The 23,567-nt window shown below is 36.2% G+C and overlaps 4 protein-coding genes across 8 annotated transcripts; 1 reads left to right on the top strand and 3 right to left on the bottom strand.

Moving 5' to 3' along the window:
- Positions 1 to 1,079: 1,079 nt before the first annotated feature.
- LOC111783675 (uncharacterized) lies at positions 1,080 to 5,363 on the bottom strand. 4 transcript variants are annotated; one of them, XM_023664593.2, is made up of 7 exons: positions 5,041 to 5,356; positions 3,421 to 4,440; positions 3,266 to 3,347; positions 3,107 to 3,173; positions 1,982 to 2,149; positions 1,779 to 1,839; positions 1,080 to 1,573 (listed from the first exon to the last, which is right to left on the bottom strand). In XM_023664593.2, exons 2-7 carry the CDS (start codon positions 4,346 to 4,348, stop codon positions 1,377 to 1,379), a joined length of 1,503 nt encoding a protein of 500 aa, XP_023520361.1. In that variant the 5' UTR covers positions 4,349 to 4,440; positions 5,041 to 5,356; the 3' UTR covers positions 1,080 to 1,376. The 4 variants fall into 4 exon arrangements, with proteins under 4 accessions (XP_023520361.1, XP_086976500.1, XP_023520363.1 ...); XM_087120374.1 differs by lacking the exon at positions 5,041 to 5,356 and adding an exon at positions 4,884 to 4,998; XM_023664595.2 differs by lacking the exon at positions 1,779 to 1,839 and having other exon boundaries at positions 5,041 to 5,363.
- A 389-nt stretch (positions 5,364 to 5,752) lies between these two features.
- Positions 5,753 to 10,105, bottom strand: RBL12 (RHOMBOID-like protein 12). 2 transcript variants are annotated; one of them, XM_023663303.2, is made up of 8 exons: positions 9,627 to 10,101; positions 8,883 to 9,003; positions 7,563 to 7,682; positions 6,755 to 6,865; positions 6,602 to 6,646; positions 6,320 to 6,424; positions 6,198 to 6,239; positions 5,753 to 6,084 (listed from the first exon to the last, which is right to left on the bottom strand). In XM_023663303.2, exons 1-8 carry the CDS (start codon positions 9,998 to 10,000, stop codon positions 5,995 to 5,997), a joined length of 1,008 nt encoding a protein of 335 aa, XP_023519071.2. In that variant the 5' UTR covers positions 10,001 to 10,101; the 3' UTR covers positions 5,753 to 5,994. The 2 variants fall into 2 exon arrangements, 1 of the variants encoding a protein (XP_023519071.2); XR_002813137.2 differs by having other exon boundaries at positions 5,987 to 6,084; positions 7,532 to 7,682; positions 9,627 to 10,105.
- A 183-nt stretch (positions 10,106 to 10,288) lies between these two features.
- On the bottom strand, positions 10,289 to 15,787 carry LOC111783249 (ABC transporter B family member 25). Its single transcript, XM_023664164.2, has 17 exons — positions 15,398 to 15,787; positions 15,251 to 15,322; positions 15,134 to 15,169; positions 14,987 to 15,061; positions 14,762 to 14,886; positions 13,672 to 13,771; positions 13,412 to 13,583; positions 13,208 to 13,326; positions 13,006 to 13,116; positions 12,789 to 12,933; positions 12,576 to 12,708; positions 12,216 to 12,291; positions 12,072 to 12,137; positions 11,207 to 11,314; positions 10,994 to 11,101; positions 10,717 to 10,914; positions 10,289 to 10,649 (listed from the first exon to the last, which is right to left on the bottom strand). The coding sequence occupies exons 1-17, from the start codon at positions 15,440 to 15,442 to the stop codon at positions 10,449 to 10,451; spliced, it is 1,890 nt and encodes a 629-aa protein (XP_023519932.2). The 5' UTR covers positions 15,443 to 15,787; the 3' UTR covers positions 10,289 to 10,448.
- A 3,870-nt stretch (positions 15,788 to 19,657) lies between these two features.
- On the top strand, positions 19,658 to 21,749 carry LOC111783365 (cytochrome P450 78A5-like). Its single transcript, XM_023664293.2, has 2 exons — positions 19,658 to 20,772; positions 20,855 to 21,749. The coding sequence occupies exons 1-2, from the start codon at positions 19,744 to 19,746 to the stop codon at positions 21,464 to 21,466; spliced, it is 1,641 nt and encodes a 546-aa protein (XP_023520061.2). The 5' UTR covers positions 19,658 to 19,743; the 3' UTR covers positions 21,467 to 21,749.
- The last annotated feature ends 1,818 nt before the right edge of the window (positions 21,750 to 23,567 follow it).

Below are 23,567 nucleotides of genomic sequence, written 5' to 3' on the forward strand. Positions count from 1 at the left end.
TATACAAATCTTCCATGCATCACATTTTTTTATTGTATCGCTAGCTTGATATGTTGTAAAAATCGAATCTTTTGTATAACATAATAAATGAAATAAAATTTATATATTTATAAAATGGACAAAACATTAGAAATGATGTATCATAGAACCTCGAATCATAATGTGTCAATAGATTAAGAAACTTTATGTAACCTTATTTGTTTGATATCTAGAAACGTGGATCGAAATGACAATATTGGTAATGAAAAGGTATCTAAGATATACAAAATTGTATCGATCTTTAAAATGAGAGCATAAAAAATGGGCATTTTGCATGGCATGTGGGATGCGTAGGAAGGATTAGGACACCACCAACTAAGCAATCAATATCATTATAAGCCATGTTGCATGGAACAATATGCAATGCTTGCTACTCATTGCATGAATATGTGTGTTTTTGATATCATGACCTTTTCAAGGCTCTATCTATCTCAATCCTCAACCAATAATATTCTATCATCTTCAAACTCCTCAATGAGTGGAAGAATTATGAAGCCCAAAATGGTGGGATTTTCAGCCCTATAAACACATACAATCAATAATTTCGTCATCTTCATGATATGGGTATTGTTTGCAATTGAGTGAACATGGACCAAATTATTTGGGTGGCTTTAGGTGCATGGTACCACCTTAAAAGTACCCTAATAATTCGATATTAAAAAAAACGAAAAAATGAGGGATGACATCAAGCGATTAAATTATGATGTCATCGTTAATTTTTTCAGTTGAACAAGGTTCAAATTGGCTAAATTATTAATCTAATAATCAATATTTTTGTGATCCACGAACATAGAAAGAAACAACGATAGAATATTTTACAAATTAGTTCAAATAATAAAAAAAAAAATGAGGTTGGGGAAGAGGTTTGAGTTGGCAAGGAGGATGTTGTAGTTGGTTTGCCAGGCCATATGAATCCAACAACATCTTTTGCTGCACATGATGAATCAAACTAGAATATACTTTGCTACCATTGTTTGCCTGCAAAGGCTCTTTGAAATAATTGAGTATACAGATTTTTTTTTTTAATACCCATCACATCATAATCAATAAAACAACCCATCAGTTCAACATTCATTCGACTAATCATTGAGTATTCAAAGAATCGAAAGGATTTCTACTTCGAAGATAGATTTAAAATGTTTATGGACGATGAACGGTTAATGATGATATTAAAGCAAATGCCAAAGTTCATCAATTACCAGCATAAGAGAAGCTAAGGTTAGAAATAGATGGTTTCATGCATCCAAAGCCCTTCAACAACAGGAGGGGAAAACCTTCTCTATCCATACAAAGGGATATACCAACAAGATTGAAAATGCCTCTCAAGTGTACCTTTTTCAGTTCCATATGAAGGAACTGGCATCCTCCTGATCATTTCTGCGCTCAACGAAATATATGATCCGCCTATAAAACTTCCAAGACGGGTTCTTTTCTGTAATGGGGCGTTGACCGAAAGGATTCTGCTCGACGTATTTTTGAACATTTTCTGCCATTGATAGACCTTCCAGGTAAACCCGAAGATCGCCCCCCGGTCCTAACGTGAACCATTAATTAATCGTAAGAAATGATGCGCAGCAGGAGTAAAAAGAATAAGAAAGATCACTTAGAAGTAACAATTTGAATTAAAATTTGTGTAGAAGATGACTTGCTATAAAACCAACGTCAAGATATGAACTATGGATGAAGCACAAAAACTCGGCACTATCATGATATTGTATAGCTTAAAAGCAGTTAGTTACCTAACGACGTATCGTCAGTATCTCTAAACCGATATGTTACAGGAAAAATTGCAGTGTTTGCCTACACAATAACAAGCACCCGAAAAATGAAGAATGCCCGTTAGATAGCCATTAGATTGGAGTGCAAAGAAGGGGGAACGACCTCGTTCAGAAAATGAAACAAGGAACTAAAATAAGAAAGAAAGAAGAGATGAGAGATCTACCGGGTTGCACAATGCCTTGTGTGGGGAATCATCCAACAGTAGAGTGTTTGATGCATTGAACTCTCGTGGCTTAAGGTATTTCCACAGCTTCTTGATTTGCTTTAAGACTAAAGGCTTGTGCTTGTTCTCAACGGTTGAGAACGTGGTGTCGGTACAATGTGACTGATCCTGTAGCGAGCAGTGTCAGATGACCAAAAAGAAAAGGCATGGTACCATGATTTAGCAGAAGACATTACTTTTGAATGATGCCACACTCATATGAAATGACTTGACGTTTGAAAACTGTGTATGGTTTAGAGAACTGAATGATCAAAGTTTTCCCAAAACCTGCATGACCCTCTTAATCAATATTTGTGATAGATAAATTACTAGTTCAGGAAACAGTTCTAATGCATTATCTCATGCCAAATATAAATGAATTAATACGAGTTATAGACTTGAAAATTGCTGACCATTGAGCTGAATATTGTAACGGCCCAAGCCCACCGTTAGCAGATATTCTCCTCTTTGGGCTTCCCTTATGGGCTTCCCCTCAAAATTTTAAAACGTGTATGCTAGGAAGAGATTTTCACACCCCTCTTATGAGGAATGCTTCGTTCCCCTCTCCAACGAATGTAGGATCTCACAATCCACCCTCCTTGGAAGCCCAACGTCCTCGCTAGCACACCATCTAATGACTGGCTCTGATACCATTTGTAACAGCTCAAGCCCACCACTAGCAGATATCGTCCTCTCTGGGCTTTCCCTTCTGGGCTTTCTCTCAAGGTTTTAAAACACGTTTGTTAGGGAGAGGACACTCTTATAAGGAATGCTTCGTTCCCCTCTCCAACCGATGTGAGATCTCACAATCTGCCCCCCTAAGGGGCCCAACGTCCTCGTTGGCACACCGCTCAAAGTCTAGCTCTGATCCATTTGTAACAACCCAAACCCAAGCCCACCGCTAGCAAATATTGTCCTTTTTGGGCTTCCCCTCAAGGTTTTAGGTTTCCGTACTTGTTTGCATTTCTTACTTCAACAAAGCCACTTAAAGGTACACAAAAATCACCCTCTCCCCAAGGGAACATAAACATATATATTATTTGGGTATGTCACAATATATTGTACTATATGTGAAAGTAGCCTTACCCAGCAAAATAGTAATTTTTGTCTGAAGTCTCCCATTAGAAAATCTATGGCCATGTCCACATTTCTCCTGCAGAATTGTGGATGATTCACAATTCACAATCAAACAATGCAGGAAAAGTTTAAGTGTAAAGGTATATTACGTTGTCGATAGAACATTACCGAGTTCTCGATGACCAAACGCCCACCTCGAATCTTTCGAAACAGAACTTAATAAAATCGTCACAAAATGGCCTCTTGAACACTGGAAGAGAGATATAAGTCAATTCAAGGAAAATGGAAAACGAAAGAACGTGATTGTCGATGACGATTATCACCTGCTTTTTGTCCAATTACAAGGTCTGGCTTATATCCATATGGAACATAACAAATAAAATCTGCAAGCAGTCCGTTTACATCGAGAACAAGAAGCTTTTTCCTCGAACAACCAATAGAATCTCCTTTCTCTGAAGTATCCAATACTGGCGTCGGAGTTTTCTCTTCGATGATAGCGTCAACACCACTGCTCGTCTCACCAGAACCTGAGAAACATACAACTTCTTCCTTCACAGTTTCAGCATTATCCAGTTCAGGAGGTATGCAGCAAGGAGTTGATGTAATCAGTTCCTTGCTTGTTGAAGTCTCATCATCATGCTCACCAACCGAACCGAAAACAGAAGCTTCCTCCACAGCGCCTCCCCCATTTATCTGTTCTACATCGGAACTTTTCAATGAACGATCCCTCTCAAATTCCTGCTCATTACATGGAGAATGATTACCAGAGTCGGAGAATTGTTCTCTAGAATGACAATCCTTCCTCGCATCTACCGTCTCCTCGCTCAGTTCTTCAGTAACATTGGCAACGTTTTCATGATCATCATGATTTCTCATACCACCTGTATCTTCAGAGATTCCAGACTCTACTTTGTAAGTATCCATGGAACTTGGCTCTTCCATTTCAACACTATATATAAGATTTCCATGCTCTGTCGCCATATCCTCGGACATTTTTCGGTCACCGTCCTGCTTCTTTTCATGAACATTACACATCTTTTCTGTTTCAGATTCCAACTTAGAGCATATAATGAACATGGCAGAAGCAGAATCATTTCCAGAGAGGATTTTATCCATTGAAGATGCATCTTCAGAACCTGAATGAACACTGCTCATATTGTTTCCTATAGGAGCATCATCAAACTGTTCTTGCTTTCTCTTTTTGATTTTATGCTCCAAGCCATCGCTTGTGTCACATTCTGAAACATCCATGACCAATCTTTCCAGATATTTTGCAGAAATCCCGCACTATACCCTTTTGTATGCAAAAATGTAAGTTTTTCCTTGAGGGAATCGTCTCCTATCTGACGTATATAAAACATACGGTCAGCAAAACCAAAATATCTCCTTTGAATGCCAAATCATACATGTTTATCAATGAAGAGACATAGCCTAAATCCTCCTAACTCCAGTTCAAACCAAGCATAGGGTCGTTAAAAGCAATAATTTCAAAGCTCAGCAGCTTACAGAACAAAGCCATATATGCATATAATCAGACATATACCAGAAAAAGAACCGCAATAAGAGTAAGGAGCTGACTCTAAACTATATCAGCAAATAGCACGACATGGGTTAATCTTGAGGTTACATAAGAACACAATTGCGGAACTTCATTTCCAAAGCTTCATGAAGATTCGCCCTCTTATTGACCTCAAACAACACAAATTGAAGTGAAAAATCAAGAACAGTAACAATTAAACGAGCAAAACTCAGATAATTCTCAAAAGTTATGGGAAAGATAGTCTACATCTGCACCGTAAAGAACAAACGAGCAACAAGCAGCACAAGTCAAACCCATCTCAAAACAAAGAAAACCAGTTCGAATTCCCATCAGAAACTGACCCAATAGTAAAAAATTAAAAGGGAAATTGGGTAAATCCGAGAGAAAGACAAAGAGACTTAACAGATCGAACATGGGATCGAACGCAGAGGAACAGGGAATAATCAATAATTGGCAGGACATAAAAAAGAAGACCGTAGCATTGAATATCGTTAGAGGGCAGCTCAAAATTTCCCTTCTTTTGTTGGATGTAGCGCCGTCGTTCTTCACGGGGGCAGCCCATTTGCGAATCGGCGGCTCACTGACCATCAATCTTCTACTCTGATATTTTTCCATTATCAAATAAATTACATGCTTCTCACTCTCTTTCATAACCTATAACACTGTCATCTTGACAGTTTAACTCATAAATTTACTGTTTTTATGTTAATTATATACACAATGAACTTTGAAATTTGTTATCTAAACTCATTTGAAGAAGACGAGAAAAAGAAACAAAAATAGCGGATTGTGAAGTCTATGATCGTTTTTACTTTTATATATATTATAAGAATATGATGTTACAAGTTTCAAGACATTTATAGTATTTCGTAATAGTATTATAATTTTCATAAATGATTAGACAACGAACAACTTTTTGGTTCCTCCGAAATTATAAGTTCTAGGAGATATCAATTACCATCCCATCAAATTGTATCATTAATACTAAACAAATTTTAAGTTCATCATAATTGTGAAAATGACATGTCAAATCAATGGGTCTCCTCCCTCGGCTTATCCAGGCCAAAATTTAATTCTAGTCGTGAATGAGCTTCTCAATGTTTCCAAACAGGGTCTATCAGAAGTTTAATGGATTGCCATCAGGTAGGCAGCGTGACATATATATAAACAATCAGAAGTTTAATGAACAAACTATGTAATGAAATATAAATGTATTAAACCAATTAAACTCTGAAAAGTCTTTCAGCTTCTATACACTAGAATGAAGGTAGTGTAGAATGAGAGAAATAGGAAAGAAGATGATGATGTGCATTGCTGCATCAAATCTGGATTGCGAGTACGAAAGTTCTTTTGATATTCAGAAACGACCCCGGCGAACTCGGGCCCAGGCTAAGGCTGCAACTGCAGCACCCCCGAGGTGTGCAGATCCTGAAATTTGGCTGTCATTCTGCAGAGACCATACAGATTTTAACAGTAGGAGTTCAGCCATATGCAACAGAGAAAAGAACTGAGGGTGGAGGCGGATGGAGAAGTTTAGGCATTCTCAATTAAGCATCATACCTCTAGTATCCTCAACATGTCTTTTCCAATGAGAAAAATGCCCTGTAATGAAACCACAAGAACTCTTTCAGGATTTTTCATAGTGGACTGTGAATCTTTGTGCTAGTTAGAGTTCAGCTTACCAGTAAGATGGCAGGAACAGGTATAAAGAATTCGAGATAGAGGGTCGACTTTGGGAAGAGGAATATATCAAGCAGCATGATAGCATTTACAGCTCCGCTTGCACCCTAAGTGATCATTCAAAACGAATACCGATCATATTCAAGTTCTAATAAGTATCCTGACGTTCGGACGTTGAAGGTGATCAGTACAATGTAAGGCTAAACACAGAGAATAAGAAGGGCTTCTATAGTTGAAAAAGTAATGAACCAAGTAAAGAACCAGATGGATTTCCAAGAGCATACCAATCCTTGTGCTCGTGCGGGATCCTTGCCCCAAAATGGCCGGCTCTGTAGAAAGCAGAAAACCAGCCAACAATGTTTTGCAAGATAAGCGTCCTAGAAATTTGAATGAAAGAACTGAGCCCATACACAATTTTTGGGACAAAATTTGCATACCTTTGAGGATGATGCTTGAAACAGATGCTGTGCCAAGTAAAATGCTGACCCGCCAATTGCTCCAGCCAGATACAATCCCAACAAAAACTCGGGACCAAACACTCGACCGATCTGTTAAAGGCAAAATATATAAGGTCTATCAATGCTAAAAAGGATGACAAAGGTCAGTTTTAACACCAACGGGAAAGACGAATTCAAAACATTAAAGCTAACTTCAGAAGCAGCATACAAGCTCATGACACAAACAGAATAGACTGGGTTATAGTTCATAAGTAGACTAACAGTGAGTATGGGATGCGCAATTCTTAGATGAGCACTTTCAGAACTTTTTAAATTACTTTTGTCTATTTAACCACACCATGTGGAAGTTTTGAAAAATACTTTTACTGAAGTTGAACACGTTATATCCAAAAGTCATACCAAGCTCACCCGACAACAACTTGAATCGAAATATATTACTCCAAATCCAATACCAACTCTAAAATTAGCATACAAGGCACAATAACGTTTATTAATCAATATTTATGTTTCTTCAAAATTCTTTTTATTCACAAGGCATAACTCTAAGATAGTGGTCAAATTTGGCTGTTAAAATATATTATATTACCATAGCTACCTCAAAATGAGATAATACTGACAAGATTATGTGTTAAAAAAATAACTATAAGATTAGAATCTAAGGCAAAAAGAGGAAAGCGGTAAAGATCATAACAAAAGAAAAGGTTATACAAGCCACCCACACATAAACAGAGAAAATAAAACAAATAAAATCAGGACCTAGTAGAAGTTCGAAGAAAGATAGCCATACGTTCATCCCAAAGAAGTATAGTCCAATCATGTTGGATACTATATGGCCAATTTCTACGTGACTGAAGGCTGATGTAATCAATGTATGTATGCGTCCGCTTCTAACATTTTCTACAGAGATCTGTGTAGACAAAATTGAAATATTGAAAATATAATGTTGCCAACGGAGAACAGTTGAATTGAAGTTCCAAGCTTTGAAATTTAAAAGTTCCAAAACAGCATCTAATGTCGTAACATTGCCACAAATATTTCTCAAACCATGTTTTAAAAAAATGAAAATAAAAACTACTAATGATGTTAGTTGATCACAACTTTCAGGGGCCATTCATCTTGAGAAGTCCTGAATGTCCATGTGGTGGATATGTCGAATCCCATGTTTCTCTTCCAAGAAATGTGGTTTACTAAGCATCTTCGGTGTTTGAGATGCCAATGGCTGGGTGATTTGGATATCAGTGAGATGAAATGGATATCCTATCATTAATCCACATCCTCTAGTTTCAAATTATAGAAGCATCAGTAGAACAAATTGATATTTTATTACAATTATATGGACAATTCTAGCATAACAGACATAGTTACCTAATTTTTCTTTTCTGCTCAACAATTGCGGGGTGGGAGATCGAACCATCCACTTTTGGGATGGTAATTGGTGCCCTTGGATTGGCAACTGTGAGATCCCACATCGGTTGGAGAGGTGAATTTTGCTTTCTAATAAGGGTGTGAAAACTACTCCCTAGTGGATGCGTTTTAAGACCTTAAGGGGAAGCCCGGAAGGAAAAGCTCAAAGAGGACAATATCTGCTAGCAGTGGCCTTGGACTATTACAAATGGTATCAGAGCCAGACACTGGGCGGTGTGCCATCGAGGACATTAGGCCCTCAAGGGGGGTGGATTGTGAGATCCCACATCGGTTGGAAAGGGGAACGAAGCATTCCTTATAAGGGTGTGGAAACCTCTCCCTAATGGATGTGTTTTAAAACCTTGAGAGGAAACCTAGAAGGGAAAGTCCAAAGAGAACAATATCTGCAGTGGGTTTGGACTGTTACAGAAACATAGGTAATAATATTTTCAGCCATAATTACAAAATTTTCACGAATATATCATGCCAAACAAACACGATTATTCTTGATTCCTAGACATGAAATTACCCACAATCTAGATTTCTGGACACTACTGATTCCGATGGATCCTGATTCCCTCATGGATGGCCCCTTAAGAGTTCCCATGGAACATCAATAGTCTCTCAGTTCAAGAGAAATGGATCCTAACCAAAATCAGTGAGAAGAAATAATGTCTATCCGTGCCAACAATCAAGGACTCACAGTAAAGTTTTTTGACATAAAGATAGGATCAGCAATCCGCCAGAGGAGGAAAACAGCAACATTAGCTATAATCAACCCCAACACTACATCATTAGTCGTCAGCCTTTGAAACCATGCCCTCCTGTGAATAGGAAAACAAAAATAAGGACTTCCCCAAATAATCAACAATGTTTATCAGGTACCAAGTATCCTCCCCTTTGTTCAAATGATTATAACCTGTTTTATTGTATTCAATACTAAAAGACCCACCAAGCCTATTCAAATGTAGAAGTTAATAAGTTATTTTGATATGTTACATTAACTCAAGTAACCCATGATAATAACAATACTAATTCTAAAATAACAAAGAAGGAAGTTTCAAAACAGCAAGCACTAATCTAGGTTAGAGTCTCTAGGCTACGGGGGGCATCTAAAATTGGAGTGCTTGAACTTATTTGACGAAGTTGGAAGTTCCACACTTCCCCCATGCCAACAAGTAGTAATCAGCATAACAATTGTTCTTGAACTAATCAGATTTCCCAATTGCTCATGCAATCATTCAATATATTGTAGTAACTTTAACAGGACAATGCAATTGGGAAAATTCGAATTCACCATCGAAAATGAAATTATGGACACTAGGATATTCAGCGCTGAATGAAGAACAAGGACTTTACATTCTTCAGCGACGAATTCATTTGTATATGAAAGGACTTATCATTCTTCAGCGATTAAAAGAAGTTACTAACAGAGCAGACGCATTACCTGCCTGACCATCGATGATCAAAACCTGGTTTCAACTGAAATTTAAGTTTCGAAAATGGGCTTCCCATAAAGAGAGACCTTCCTACTAGACTCTTAATGGACCCCTTGAAAAGGGTGTTTGAAGGATTCAATATGAATCGCTTTCCGACCACCGGGCCTGAGAAAAACCCATGAATTTTCTCGGTAAAACTTCGATGTGAACTCCATGAACGCGAGTGATCCTTAACCGGGCGAGTGATGAAGGAGCCATAGAAGTAGTTTTGGTTACCGGTTAGCACTTGTGTGGGAAAAGAAGCGCAATCCCTGCAATAGTGAGAATTCCCATAGGAATTCGAAAGCCTTGATGCAAGTTTGCGAGAAAAGAATTTGTTCATGTTGTCCTTGATTATGGTCTTCAGAGAGCTCTGGCTGGGAGTTTGGAAAACAGGTTTATACTTAGAGTGCTGGGCTACCCGCGATCTCTATTCTCTAAGCTAGCAACCATACTTAAATATTTTACCAAAAAATATAAATTGTATAACCTCTTTTACAAAAACCTCTTTTACAAAAACCCCTTTTATTTTTCATCTTCTACCAGCATCTTGTAATCTTGTAATCTTTTCTCAATTAGTCTTAATAAAGAGTACGAATAGTTTCCGGTGTTCATCGTTTAACAGATATAATTTTACGTTAATATGTCTAACTTTTTAAAATCATTGACGGAGTAAATTATCTATTATACATCAAATTTGAAATTTCAAAGATCTATTAAACACACCATCCAAGTATCTTATAACGATTTCTGTGTATAGTGGTAGGAAAGGAAGAAAAGGGTCTTTTTCATTATGTTGGTCTTGTATCTTGCAGTTGTCTCTTGACTAGTGCAGTGTAGACACCATCTCTGCTAAGAAGCTCTTCATGCCTTCCACTTTCAACAATTTCACCATCACAAACAACAGCCACAGTGTCTGCGGTCTTCACAGTTGATAGCCTGTGAGCAATGACTAGCACCGTCCTGCCTCTCATCAAAGAATCCATTGCGTCCTGAAAATGTGTCCATGGATCAGAATTCACAATGATAAGTGTGCAACAAGAAGTTTTCGCAGCAGACCTGTACTAGGTGTTCACTTTCAGCATCTAGAGCACTTGTGGCTTCATCCAACAGGAGAATTCTTGGGTTCATAAGTAGAGCTCTTGCTATAGCTACTCTTTGCTTTTGTCCGCCCGACAGCCTTACCCCGCGTTCTCCGACGTGAGTTTTGTACTTTTCAGGGAAGTTTGATATGAAGTCATGTGCATTGGCCATTTTCTGTCATTTCATTAGTTTAAGTAAAACAACAGGCTTAGCCTTATTGGTTTGCAGGAGGCAAAAGGACATGAGATCTTACAGCTGCATTTTCTACATCTATGCTATCAACTTTGCCATCTAAACCATAGGCTATGTTCTCCTCTATGGAGCTGTTGAAAAGAACAGGCTCCTGGCTCACTATACTGATCTGCAACCGACAGGCCGACCGTCAAAGTTCGAAAAAAAGATCATATAGATAGATCTGTAACATGAACTTGAACTTTTAATCAAGTTAGAAAAGTGAACTTCTTGCCCTTTTGTGTAAATGTTCATGTGATATCTCTACCAAAGGAACGCCATTTATCAGAATCCGTCCTTTAATAGGATCATAAAACCTTTCAATCAGGTTTGCTATGGTGGTCTGTGGCAAACAAAGAAACATGCACTATGTTAGCAGACCTTTAACGCATAATAACTCACATACTTCTTGTCATAAGACTCAGAAAACAAGAAATAAGCTGTTGCAGCCCAAGCCCAAGGTCACCGCTAGCAAATATTGCCTACTTTGGCCCGTTATATATTGAAGTCAGCCTCACGGTTTTAAAACGTGTCTATTAGGGATAGGTTTCCACACCCTTATAAGGAATGTTTCGTTCCCCTCTCCAACCGATTTGGGATCTCACAATCTACCCTCTTTAGGGATCTACCGTCCTCAATGGCACACTACCGGTATGTGGCTCTGATACCAATTGTAACAGTCTAAGCTCACCGCTAGCAGATATCGTCCGCTTTGGCCTATTACGTATCGCCGTCAGTCTCACGGTTTTAAAACGTGTCTATTAGGTAGAGGTTTCTACACCCTTATAAGGAATGTTTTGTTCCCTTCTCCAACCGATGTGGGATCTCACAATCCACCCCCTTTAGGAGTCCAGCGTCCTCGCTGGCACACCGTCGGTGTCTAACTTTGATACCATTTGTAACAGCCCAAGCCTACCGCTAGCAGAGATTGTCCGCTTTGGCCCGTTACGTATGACCGTCAGCCTCACGATTTTAAAACATGTCTACTAGGGAGAGATTTCCACACCCTTAATAAGGAATGTTCCGTTCCATTCTCCAACAAAAGTGGGATCTCACGTAAGCACTAAGCAAAACAACATTAAGCAAAAGAAAGTAATTACTTTTCCACCACCACTCGGACCAACTAGAGCAACTTTTGTGCCAGGCTGCAATCTCAGTGTTATTCCCTGTATCATGGAAGTTTTTATAAGTCAATAACACTGCATAACCTGCTCCCACATAACTAGAATTTAAGATAGCAATACCTTCAGCACCGTGTGATTCGAGCGGGACGGATATGCAAACCAGACATCGTCCAACTCGACCTCTGCATCTTGATCACTGCATTAAATCACTGCGTGTTATCATTCAGTTCCTTTTGAAAATCAAAACTAACAGTTCTTCTCCTGTTCATCTCAATAACTAATAAGATAAAGCAAGATGAAAGAACCAACTCTAACAACTCCCTACTGATTTCCTCAATCCATTTCTTCACATCTTCAAAAGAACTATAGAAGCAAGAACAAACACAGCAAGCATCACAACTTACCCTTTGCTTTTATACCTTAAGAACAAGAACACAATCAACACCAAAGCTTTATAAACTAAGCTGATTGAGTTATTACCCAATAGGGAGCTTATTTCCTGAATTAACCATTGTTGATACACGATCAAGGAGCTGAAAAACTCGTCTACTAGCTCCAGCAGCTTTCATGACAACAGTGTACAATCCTGACAACCCATATACGGAGGTTCCAACTACGAACGGAGAGTCGATTACAATAACTTTTATTGTGCCATATGGAAAAGTGAAGCTCCATTAAACAAAGAAATTTTACCAGTTAAACTATAGAGGATGAAAGAAGCCAGAGCTCCTGGACTCATGAACCCTTTGATTGCCAAATTAGCTCCATATATCACGACGATAATAACAGATAAGGTCGTCGTTGCAAAGAGACCTCCAGAGAATAATCCAATCACTTTCTGTTACATGATAAGATTGGGAGTAAGAGCTATGAAACTGCAGAAAGATAGATGCATACACATTAAACTCACAGCTTGTTTAAGTCCAAGTTGCAATGTCTCCTCTACTTTCTGAGAGTACCGTGATATCTCATAGGATTCTTGAGCGAAAGATCTGACAGTGCGCACAGCACCAAAACATTCCTACAGAACCAAAACAATGACTATGTTTTACTAATAATGTCTATGTCTAAGTATGACAATGTAAATTTAAAATCTTACAGTGAATTTATACCTCAGCTATTGAAGCACAGACAGCTGCTGCTGCTTGAGTCTTGTGAGACAGCTCACGAAGATAGCGACCAAATTCACGAACAGCAACAGAAACAACAGGGACAACAACCAAAGCCAATACTAGAAATGATAGAGCAGACAAAACAATGAGCATATTGGAACCTTAAAAGATGTGTTTTAACTGCCTAAATGTTCAAATTCTTACATGTTAACTTCCAAGAAGTTGAAAACATGAAGGTCAACCCAATTAATGCAGTTGATAGGCTTCTTAGAGCTTCTGAAAGATTGGTAGTTGCTGCATTCTTAATGATTTGGGTATCCTCAGATAGCCTACTAAGAAGCTCCCCTGTTCGGGTAACGTCAAAGAAGGCTATTTCCTACAAAATTCATTAACTAAGTGCTAAAAATAATGATTATAAGTTAAAAGTTTTAGCTTTTTGTTCCAGTTTTTTCATTGGGAGGTACCTGATTAAGAAGATGAGTGAATAAATTCTTCCTTAAACGAGCAACAACGCTTTCACTAGCAGAATAAAATAACCAAGCTCGAATAGCTGAGCAAACCGAACTGAAATCATATTTTTCATGAGTGAGTGACATAAATTTCGCAGATGACATCATACTGGACCTAATATTTGAATTGCCCAGATATACGTTTAAAATAGACGTCTAATGGCAGATCACACACTTGCTACGGGAGAAAGGATGTGGAAACCTCTCCTTAGCAGACGCGTTTCAAAACCTTGAGGGGAAGTCCAGAGAGGACAATATCTACTAGCGGTGGGCTAGGGCTGTTACAAATGATATCAGAGCCAGATACCGGGTGGTGAGCCAGCAAGGACACTGGACCCCCCAAACCCCAAGGGGATAGATTGTGAGATCCCACGTTAAGAAAGGGGAACGAAGCATTCGATATAAGGGTATGGAAACCTTTTTCTAGCAGTCGTGTTCTAAAACCTTGAGGGGAAGTCTAGAAGGGAAAACCCAAAGAGAAAAATATATGCTACCGGTGGGCTAGGGCTATAAGAAATGATATCAGAGCCAGACACCGAGCGGTGTGCTAGTGAGGACGCTAGACCCCCAAACCCCCAAGGGGAGTGGATTGTGAGATCCTACATTGGTTAGGGAGGGGAACGAAATATTCCTAGGGGTGTGGAGACCTCTCCCTAACCGATGCGTTTTAAAACCTTGAGGGGAAACTCAGAAGGAAAAGCCTAAAGAGGACAATATCTACTAGCAGTGAGTTAGGAGTGTGCCAGCAAGGACGCTGGACTCCCAAGTATTTGATAGCAGTGAGTTAGGGGTGTTACAAATGGTATCAGAGTCAAGACACCGAGCAGTGTGCCAACGAGGATACTGGACCACCAAGAGAGGTGGATTGTGAGATCCCACATTGGTTGGAGAGAGAAACAAAGCATTCATTTTAAGGATGTGGAAATCTCTCCAAGCAGACGCATTTTAAAACCTTGAGGGAAAATCCAAGAAGAAAAGCAGACAATATCTACTAGCGGTGGGGTAGAGTTGTTACAATATATTACGTGCGTCTAAATTATCATACCCGACTAAGACGATTGATGTGATGTATACAATGGTGTTTGTGACTTCCTTTAAAGCTTTGCTTTTCTGTTCGGGTGTGTCGATATCTCCAGTTACAATGTCTATAATCTTTCCACCGAATTTCGGCTGCAGGATCATCATTTCAAAGAGTATTATAGAGTAGTAAAATCATAACTAAGTTCAGGACTGGGGAAGAGATACAATAGAACACTAAAAAAATGCATACAATCAATATAGTTGAGGTGGAAGCAATCAGAAGAGCAATGGTAGCAATTATCAACCTCCCTACTTCAGGTTTTGCCTGCAACAAGATTCAAATGTTGAACACTTGAAAGCTTTTGACAGCAAAATGACAAAACACCTACTCACTTACAAGTGAAAGTACTCTGCCAAACCCAACATTTGCAGGCTGAAATTTACAAGCATAATCAGCATCAGAAAACAAACAAGAAACAACTAGCTCAGTGAATGATCCAACAGAAAACATTACCGGTTCAGCATTCCCATGTTCCAGGACTGTTAACTGATGTTCTTGTGATGTGCCATGGCTCCTCCCCGCTGCCTGTGAAAAAAAATGATTTGGGAGTATGAGCAGCATCAACAATTTATTCATCCATGGAAATGAAAACTGGCTTACCCCACGATCAATCAATGGAATACTCTGCCTTCCCATGTCTCTCATGGTTGCAAAACTGTTGAATAAGCGAGTGAAACTTCAGAAAATCAGAACCGGGCGACGAGGGGTGCGCGCAAAGTCAAGTTTTGGTGAAGTCTTCTGCTCAAAAGCACAGATTAAAGGGCCCAAGTGACGCTGAAAAAGTTGTGGAAAAGTTTTCGTGGCGACGGCCAATCGTCGTTCTTGTCCTCTCCTTGCGATGATTAGGGGAATCACGTTGATCGATATTAGCAATTCCAGTGAATTTGTACTCAGTTTGGGCATGTTTGTCCGATCAGAAAATCATATAAAATATTGGAAATCTATGTTTCTCCTTCTGCCTCCATTTATCAACCCAATTCTAAAATATTTTTACGTTTGTGTTCTTGAGACTCAGTTTTATATATGATCTCTATCCACCAAAAATATATATATATATATGAAAATTATGATCCTATTCTTCAACATGCCTGTAGATTGATGATTTTCTAAAACTCGGTTGAATATTAGTTTATTGAATGTTCGTTCAACCGTTAATCACTCGTTTTAGTGGGGAGGAATCGAATCTTTCTTAGCTTCTTCCTATTATCTCCGGCTCGTTTCGGGTTGGGTTTAGAGATACAAGTGGGTAGAGCTAAACTTTGAAATTAAGAAGCTTTATTCTCGAAACTCTCTTCTGGCGCCTTAAAACATAGGATGATAGTTGAGCCAACTTTGGCCGAGGCTTAGCTCTTCCGGTTTCTCGTTGGTTTTTTTTTCTTTTTTGTTGATCATCACCTTGGTAAGCTATTGTCTCACCAACTAGTTAATCAAAACGCAAGCCTTACTCAAAATAAAATAAAATAAAATAAAATAAAATAAAATGCATTGCAAATATTGCCGTTAGTTCATTTAACTAATTTTCTTCGATTCACGTGTCAAAGATTTAAATTTATAATAAGACTAATTTATCACCCACCTAATTTGTCCCTACGTCTACTTTCTTTTTATTAATTTTGTGCTCTTAAAAAATGACTCTTGACTAACTTTTTTTAAAAAAAATAAAAAGTATCGTGACTATGTCTATACTCTTAAGAAACGACTCTTCATCTCAGTCAATCTTTAAAAAATAAAATAATTATTTAAAAAAAATTAAAAAGAGTCAAAATTCAATTTTGACATTTATTCGATAATACGTTAAAATAATAGTTTATATTAGCCATTCTTAATAAATAAATAAAAAGTTTAGCCATGGTTAATTTTAATAATTAGTTACCGATAAAGGTATTAAAATATATATATATATAGCCGGAGACGGAGTTGGGCCCTTTTTTCTTAAACGAAAAGTTTGGGCCTTAGAAGTTGGGCCTTACTAGAAAAGTATAATTCACATGGACTGGACTTCATTCGATTAGACTTGAAAGAATGGGCCTTCCTAGCCCAATTAAAAGAAATTGAATTTCCAGAAATTAATTCCTGCATTAGGGTGAAAAATAAAATGTGCAATATAAATCATTTTGTGAAAGTGGAACAATATTAATGTAACGTATATATTATATAATAATATTCATGGAAAGGAAACCCTAAGTCAAAGTTGCATTAAATACTAAATTAAAAGTGTAATTAGGCATGGAATTAGGAGTAATGATCTTTTTCCCTTGGAAGCTGTAAAACATGTCTCCAACACCCCAACCATTTTCAGCTGTTGAAACCTAAGAACCCAACACAACCTTTGCCTTTTCAAATACTGTTCATTTCCTGTTTCCTAAACCCATATTTTATGTCTCTAACTTAACTTTTATTACAATTTACCCGCTCTTTAAACCTACCTATCTTCGCTTCGATCTTTAGATAATTGATTACTCGATCTTAATTAAAGATTTTCTTTTTACGCACGCGTTCCTACGTGCGTCAAAAAAGCAACTTTTGTTACTTTCTCTCATCTTTCACTCGATTGTCTGAGTTGCTACAATGAATATGACTTTTATTATTAAAGAAACTTTTGTTACGGTGAGATCCCACCTTAGTTAGGGAGGAGAACAAAACATTTTTTTACAAAAGTGTGAAAACCTGTCCAAATAACACAATATCTACGAGTGGTGAGCTTGAGCCATTACGATTACTTTCTCTCATCTTTAACTCGATTGTCGAAGTTGCTACAACGAACACAGCCTTTTACTATTACGCAGATAACGAGATAGTTATTATAATAACGTGAAATTTATATAAAGAAAGCAAATAATTCACAAAACTTTTAAGGTGATTGATTGATTGATTGACCAAGTCAAAGGCAAATCATGTTTGGGTTTGTAGAGTTGGTTTTGTTTTTACTTAAAACCCGTTGAAATGTCTCCAAGATTCCAACAGGTTGACTTGGTCAAAGATCTTTTGCCTTCATCAAATTAATACTATACGTAATTTTCTTTAATCAATGTTGTCCACTAGTTGTTGCCTACGTTACAACCCTTTTCATCATTAATTTTTACATAATTATTAACAAACCTACCCTATAAATGTCTCTCAACCTCATTCACATTATCAACTTATCTTAGGTTAAACCCTAGCCTTGATTTCCGAACCATCTACGATGCTACCTATTCAGCTACGACACTTCAAAAAAGAAATAATCAGTATAAGATCGTGTCATCAAATCATACCGTTAAAAATACTTTTTATATTTTATTTTAGTACGTTCATATCTAAAAAAGAAATACATGTCAATTATCGTTCAAAATTTGAAAAATTAAACAGACACGATATTCAAAGGTCGATTACATTAATTAAAAAATTGTATTGGGAATAAATACCTATAAATCAGTGAACACAAGGTAGAAATAATAGTAAAAAAAAAAAAGGCATACCATACAAGTTAGGAGCCAAATTTATTATAATTATTGTTTGCAATTGAGGACTTTTGAATTGAGAATTTACAAGTCTGTCCATAAGCTGTCGATATTTCCCAGACATTGCCCAAAGGTTGTCTTTGCTCACCAATTAGGTGACGTAGAGCCATTGTAATCCAAGTATTGAATTGTCTAGTTAATTCAAATTTCGAGCACATAAACAATGATTTAACCGACACCCAATTCCTAAGTAATTGCATTAATTAATGATTAATGATTAATTAACCAAACAATCCCACCTTTTTGTAACATAAACACATTGGATTCTTAATTTTTACCTGTTGCCAAACAGACCCAACATCTTAATAATACCCACAAAGAAACCTATGTTTCAAACCAGACAGTAACAGCTTTTATAAGTACTTTTTTATTTATATTTTTTAAACAAAATTTGAGATAAATTGTTTTCTTACGAACAATTTTGGATTTTTTTTTTTTTTTAAAAAAAAATCATTATTTTTATTAAATTTAATATAGTTTTTAAAATTAATTCTGAAAATCTCAGTCAAAATTTTGAAAATCCCTTTCTGTATTACCTAAAGTTTGACCAAGTCTTGAAGCACTTTTTCAGGAAGCAGTTGAGAATGGGAAATTTGTGTTTGGCTTTAAACATGAATGAAATTAAATTTTTAGAATGATATATGAAAATATAAATAAATAAATAAATAAACGTGATTTGGGAGAATTATGGGCATAATTAAGTGTTGGGATTAAATTTTCAATTCAAATATGGAATAATTAGGGCATTGAAAAGAAAAAAATGAGAGGAGAAAACAAAGGAATAATATGTTGGAGATGGAGAAAATGATTGGAGGGCTGTGAGAAAAAAAGGGCATTAGCTTTTTGTGTGCAAAAACAATGCTTTCCTCATGGGCACACTTATGGAGACCAACAATTTTTTTTAATTTTTTTTTTTAAATTTTTAAAATTAATTCAAGCATAAATTGTATCTTTGATTAAGTTGATATAAACCTCATCGAACATTTATTGTGCTTAAAAGAAATTATAAAAAGAAATTATAAAAAGAAATTATAAAAAGAAATTATAAAAAGAAATTATAAAAAGAAATTATAAAAAGAAATTATAAAAAGAAATTATAAAAAGAAATTATAAAAAGAAATTATAAAAAGAAATTATAAAAAGAAATTATAAAAAGAAATTATAAAAAGAAATTAAAGGCTAAAGTATGGGACCAAATGATATATTTTTTTAAGAGCAATATTCTTTCCCTCCAACTGCCTCATAGCCACAAGCTGTCTATATATACTGTTAGCTCACGCATTTCGTCTTCACCAACCTCTCGCTCTCCCTCCTCTATTTCATCTCTCTCTCTCTCGCTCTCTTTCCATTTTAAGCTTCTTTTTTTTTTTTTTTTTTTTTTTTTTTGTTGTTGTTGTTGTTGGCTCTTGAGTTCTTTAGCTCTGTTCTTTGAATTTTATGTGAGCAATGTCTTTAGAGCATGAATTTCTGTTTGTTCCAGCATCTGGGTTTGCCTCAACAATGGCAAATAATGTGAATCTCTTTCTTTGTTTTCTTCTCTTTGTGGCTGTTTTTGGCCTTTGCCTTAGCCCCGGTGGTCTAGCTTGGGCTCTGGTTTCAAGGCCAAGAAACAAACCCATCATTCCTGGCCCTTGTGGCACTCCTTTTTTAGGTCAAGTTTTTACCTTTACTACTTCTCTCACTCATAGAGCTCTTGCCAACCTCGCTCATTCCTTAAAGGCCAAATCTTTGATGTCATTCTCTGTTGGGTTCACTCGTTTTGTGATTTCTAGCAACCCCATCACTGCCAAAGAGCTTTTGAACAGCTCGGCGTTTGCTGATCGTCCCATTAAGGAGTCAGCTTACGAGCTTTTGTTCCATAGAGCAATGGGGTTCGCTCCATATGGGGAGTATTGGAGGAACCTTAGGAGAATCTCAGCCACTCATTTGTTTAGCCCCAAAAGGATATCTAATTTTGGGGAATTGAGGCAGAGAATTGGGGTTGAAATGGTGGAGGAAATTAAGGGTTTGATGGAAAAAAATGGGGAAATTGAAGTGAGGAAGGTTTTGCATTTTGGGTCGTTGAATAATGTTATGGGGAGTGTGTTTGGGAAAAGGTATGAGTTTTTTGGTGATGGTGGGAGTAATTGTGAGGTTGAGGGATTGGTGAGTGAAGGGTATGATTTGCTTGGGAGTTTCAATTGGAGTGATCACTTCCCTGTTTTGGGTTGGTTGGATTTGCAAGGCGTGAGAAAAAGGTGTAAAATTTTGGTGGGGAAAGTGAATGTTTTTGTTGGGAAAATCATAGAAGATCATAGAATGAATAGAAAAGGAAAGGGTGTTGTTGTTCATAATGATAATGATAATGATAATGATAATGATAATGATAATGATGATGAAGATGATGACACCAAATCTGGAGATTTCGTTGATGTATTGCTTGATTTGGAAAAGGAAAACAAGCTCACCGACTCTGACATGATTGCTGTGTTATGGGTATGTGTTGTTGTCTCATTATTCTTATTATTTTATTACTAATTCACATTCTTCACCATTTTCCTTTTCAAAAACGCCGCAGGAAATGATCTTCCGAGGAACAGACACGGTGGCGATTCTCCTAGAATGGATATTAGCCAGAATGGTTCTTCATCCCGACATCCAATCCAAACTCCAATCGGAAATCGACCGCGTTGTTATACCCGGTCGGAATGTCTCCGATTCCGACCTCCCAAATCTCCCTTATCTCCATGCAGTCGTTAAAGAGACACTAAGAATCCACCCTCCTGGCCCACTTCTCTCGTGGGCCCGCCTCGCCATCCACGACACCCACGTCGGCGCTCATTTCATTCCCGCCGGTACTACGGCGATGGTCAACATGTGGGCCATAACCCACGACGAACATATCTGGTCCGACCCGACAACATATGACCCGGAGAGGTTCATTAAAGAGGAGGTGGCTATAATGGGGTCTGACTTACGGCTAGCACCGTTTGGATCTGGAAGACGGGTGTGCCCTGGGAAAGCCATGGGGTTAGCCACTGTGGAGCTTTGGCTAGCTCAGTTGGTTCAGAGGTTCAAATGGGTTCAGGTGGATGGTGGGTGTGGAAATGGCGTGGACTTGTCTGAGTGTTTGAAGCTGTCGCTGGAGATGAAACAGCCTTTGATCTGTAGGGCTGTTCCGAGGTTTTAGGGTTGGGGACTCGGCCATGATGAGCAAAAGAAAGGGTATCTAAGGGGGTTTATTATATAATATATGTTTAAAATTAAATGTATTTCCTTTTTTTTTCCCTTTTTTTTTTTTTTTTGTTTCCTTTAAGTAGGGAAACTAAATGTGGTTTTTGGTTATTGTGGTTGGGTTTGGTACTGTATGTGTGTGGAGTGTGTGGCTGATTCTGAATTTTATGTGAGCGAACACGAACATAAATCCGCCACCGTGTGGACTAAAGCTTTTATAAAGTCATGTGTTTATGTTATATCTATTTTCGTAATTACAAACTTTCACAATAATATAATTATCTACTTTAAGCATAAATTTTCCTCCCTTTATTTTTTATTTTCCAATATATCTCGTATTATTTACATATAAACTCATATAAAAAACATATAAAAAACGAGTCATGAATTTAACTTTTGTTTAGAAAAATAAAAATAAAAAATAAAATCTATGGTCGATATGAATAAAATTTGGAGATGTTTTTAGAAATGAAAAATCATTCAAATTAGTTGACTATAAATGAATAATACAAGACAAAATGAATATAATAATATTAGAAATTATTTACACACATATGCCACGTTAATATTCCCTTTGGAGAAGATTAAAGCTGAACTAATATTCTGTAATTAAATTTAATAATATGATGTGAGTAATATTGACGTCAGATAAGTATATTTAATTACAGAGAAGAATATAAAATCATTGAGGAATAATAATTATAATATAGATTTCACCACAAAGCAAAGCTCGTGTGCTTTTTTTTTTTTTTTTTTTTTTTTGTTTTTCCTCCCCAAATTATTAAGGAATTATTCTAGTAGTTTCTTTTAAATATATCCAATATAAATGAAAAAAATTATATTTTTTTTAATTTTTAATTTTTGAATTTATTTAATTATTTAATTTATTTTATTCCGAATGAGTGCAAGCTGCACTGCACTATAAAAATGGCTTCTTTTTTGGCTGATTCTTCTTCATTTTTTTTATTTTTTTTTATTTTCTTCTTCTCTTTATATGACACATGCATGCAATATTTATATGGGGTGAAAAAAAAATAATTAAAATATATAAATAAATAAAAATTCTATTAGTGTTTTTAAATGTGCTTAATGGTAGATTTAGAAATGAATCTCAATTTAATATCTTATTTATATTTAATCCTATAGAATAATGGTAGTGTAATTTGTTGGATTTCAACTCATTTAATAAATTTATTAACATGGTTCATGTTATAAGTTTTTAACAATTATATTATTTTATATTACACATGTTTTAATTCAATATGAAATGACATAAAATATTACATTATACCAAACTTTTCTTCTTCAGTCAAATTCCACATTTTCAAATTTTAAATTTATATATATATATATATATATATATATTTTGTATTATTTTGATCACAAAATTAAAATTTATTTTAAACAATAAATTTTGAACGTATATTAATCCTTTAAATTTGAAAACAAAGAAAAAAAATTAATTTAGATAGAATTAGTGAATAAGGTTAAGGAGATTAAATAATTTAATTTAAAATAAAACAAGGTAAGTAAGATTTTGAGGGTAAAAAGAGGAATTGAAATAAATATTTGGATATGTTTCCATGTCGGTTTAGTGTTAATGCACTTAATTAATTAGAGGTAATTTTAATTAATTGTTTAATATATCCTAGAAGTGAAAAGCTATTTATAAAATTAATTTTGTATTACATAAAAAATTATATTTGACGACAAATGGGATTTTAGCCAAACACACTTTTTTTTTTAATTAAAAAAGAATAAATTATTCCCATGTGTAATTTTCAATGGCATAAAAAACTATATTAATTAATTGATTTATTCTAAGTATATTAATTAATTAACATATCATCCACCAAAGTTTTAGGTATTTTTAAACAACTCAACAAAACTTATATAAACAATATATTGAATGCCAAACTAAAATTTTTACCTAACTTATCCACTTAAAATTTTAGGTGAGGTATAGTTGTGATTTAATATGAATAGGTCGAAGTTCGAATAAAGTTTGATCCAAACGTCGAGATGAACGGTAGAAAAGACTAATTTTGAGTTTTTAA

Source organism: Cucurbita pepo, chromosome 20, assembly GCF_057944985.1.
Source record: "Cucurbita pepo subsp. pepo isolate OVF chromosome 20, ASM5794498v1, whole genome shotgun sequence".
Lineage (NCBI taxonomy): Eukaryota > Viridiplantae > Streptophyta > Magnoliopsida > Cucurbitales > Cucurbitaceae > Cucurbita > Cucurbita pepo.

Excerpts from the sequence above, each read along its gene's own strand:
- LOC111783365 (XM_023664293.2), top strand. The coding sequence starts at position 19,744 with ATGTCTTTAGAGCATGAATTTCTGTTTGTTCCAGCATCTGGGTTTGCC. Across the intron at positions 20,773-20,854 it reads ACATGATTGCTGTGTTATGG|GAAATGATCTTCCGAGGAAC; the intron begins GTATGTGTTGTT and ends AAAACGCCGCAG.
- LOC111783249 (XM_023664164.2), bottom strand. The coding sequence starts at position 15,442 with ATGAGAGACATGGGAAGGCAGAGTATTCCATTGATTGATCGTGGG. Across the intron at positions 15,323-15,397 it reads TTCCATTGATTGATCGTGGG|GCAGCGGGGAGGAGCCATGG; the intron begins GTAAGCCAGTTT and ends TTTTTTTCACAG. Across the intron at positions 12,138-12,215 it reads CGAATCACACGGTGCTGAAG|GGAATAACACTGAGATTGCA; the intron begins GTATTGCTATCT and ends TCCATGATACAG.
- LOC111783675 (XM_023664593.2), bottom strand. The coding sequence starts at position 4,348 with ATGGATGTTTCAGAATGTGACACAAGCGATGGCTTGGAGCATAAAATC. Across the intron at positions 3,348-3,420 it reads TGTAATTGGACAAAAAGCAG|TGTTCAAGAGGCCATTTTGT; the intron begins GTGATAATCGTC and ends TCTCTCTTCCAG. Across the intron at positions 2,150-3,106 it reads AAAAATTACTATTTTGCTGG|GATCAGTCACATTGTACCGA; the intron begins GTAAGGCTACTT and ends TGCTCGCTACAG.
- RBL12 (XM_023663303.2), bottom strand. The coding sequence starts at position 10,000 with ATGAACAAATTCTTTTCTCGCAAACTTGCATCAAGGCTTTCGAATTCC. Across the intron at positions 9,004-9,626 it reads GATCATCGATGGTCAGGCAG|GAGGGCATGGTTTCAAAGGC; the intron begins GTAATGCGTCTG and ends TCCTATTCACAG. Across the intron at positions 6,866-7,562 it reads TATACTTCTTTGGGATGAAC|ATCGGTCGAGTGTTTGGTCC; the intron begins GTATGGCTATCT and ends TGCCTTTAACAG.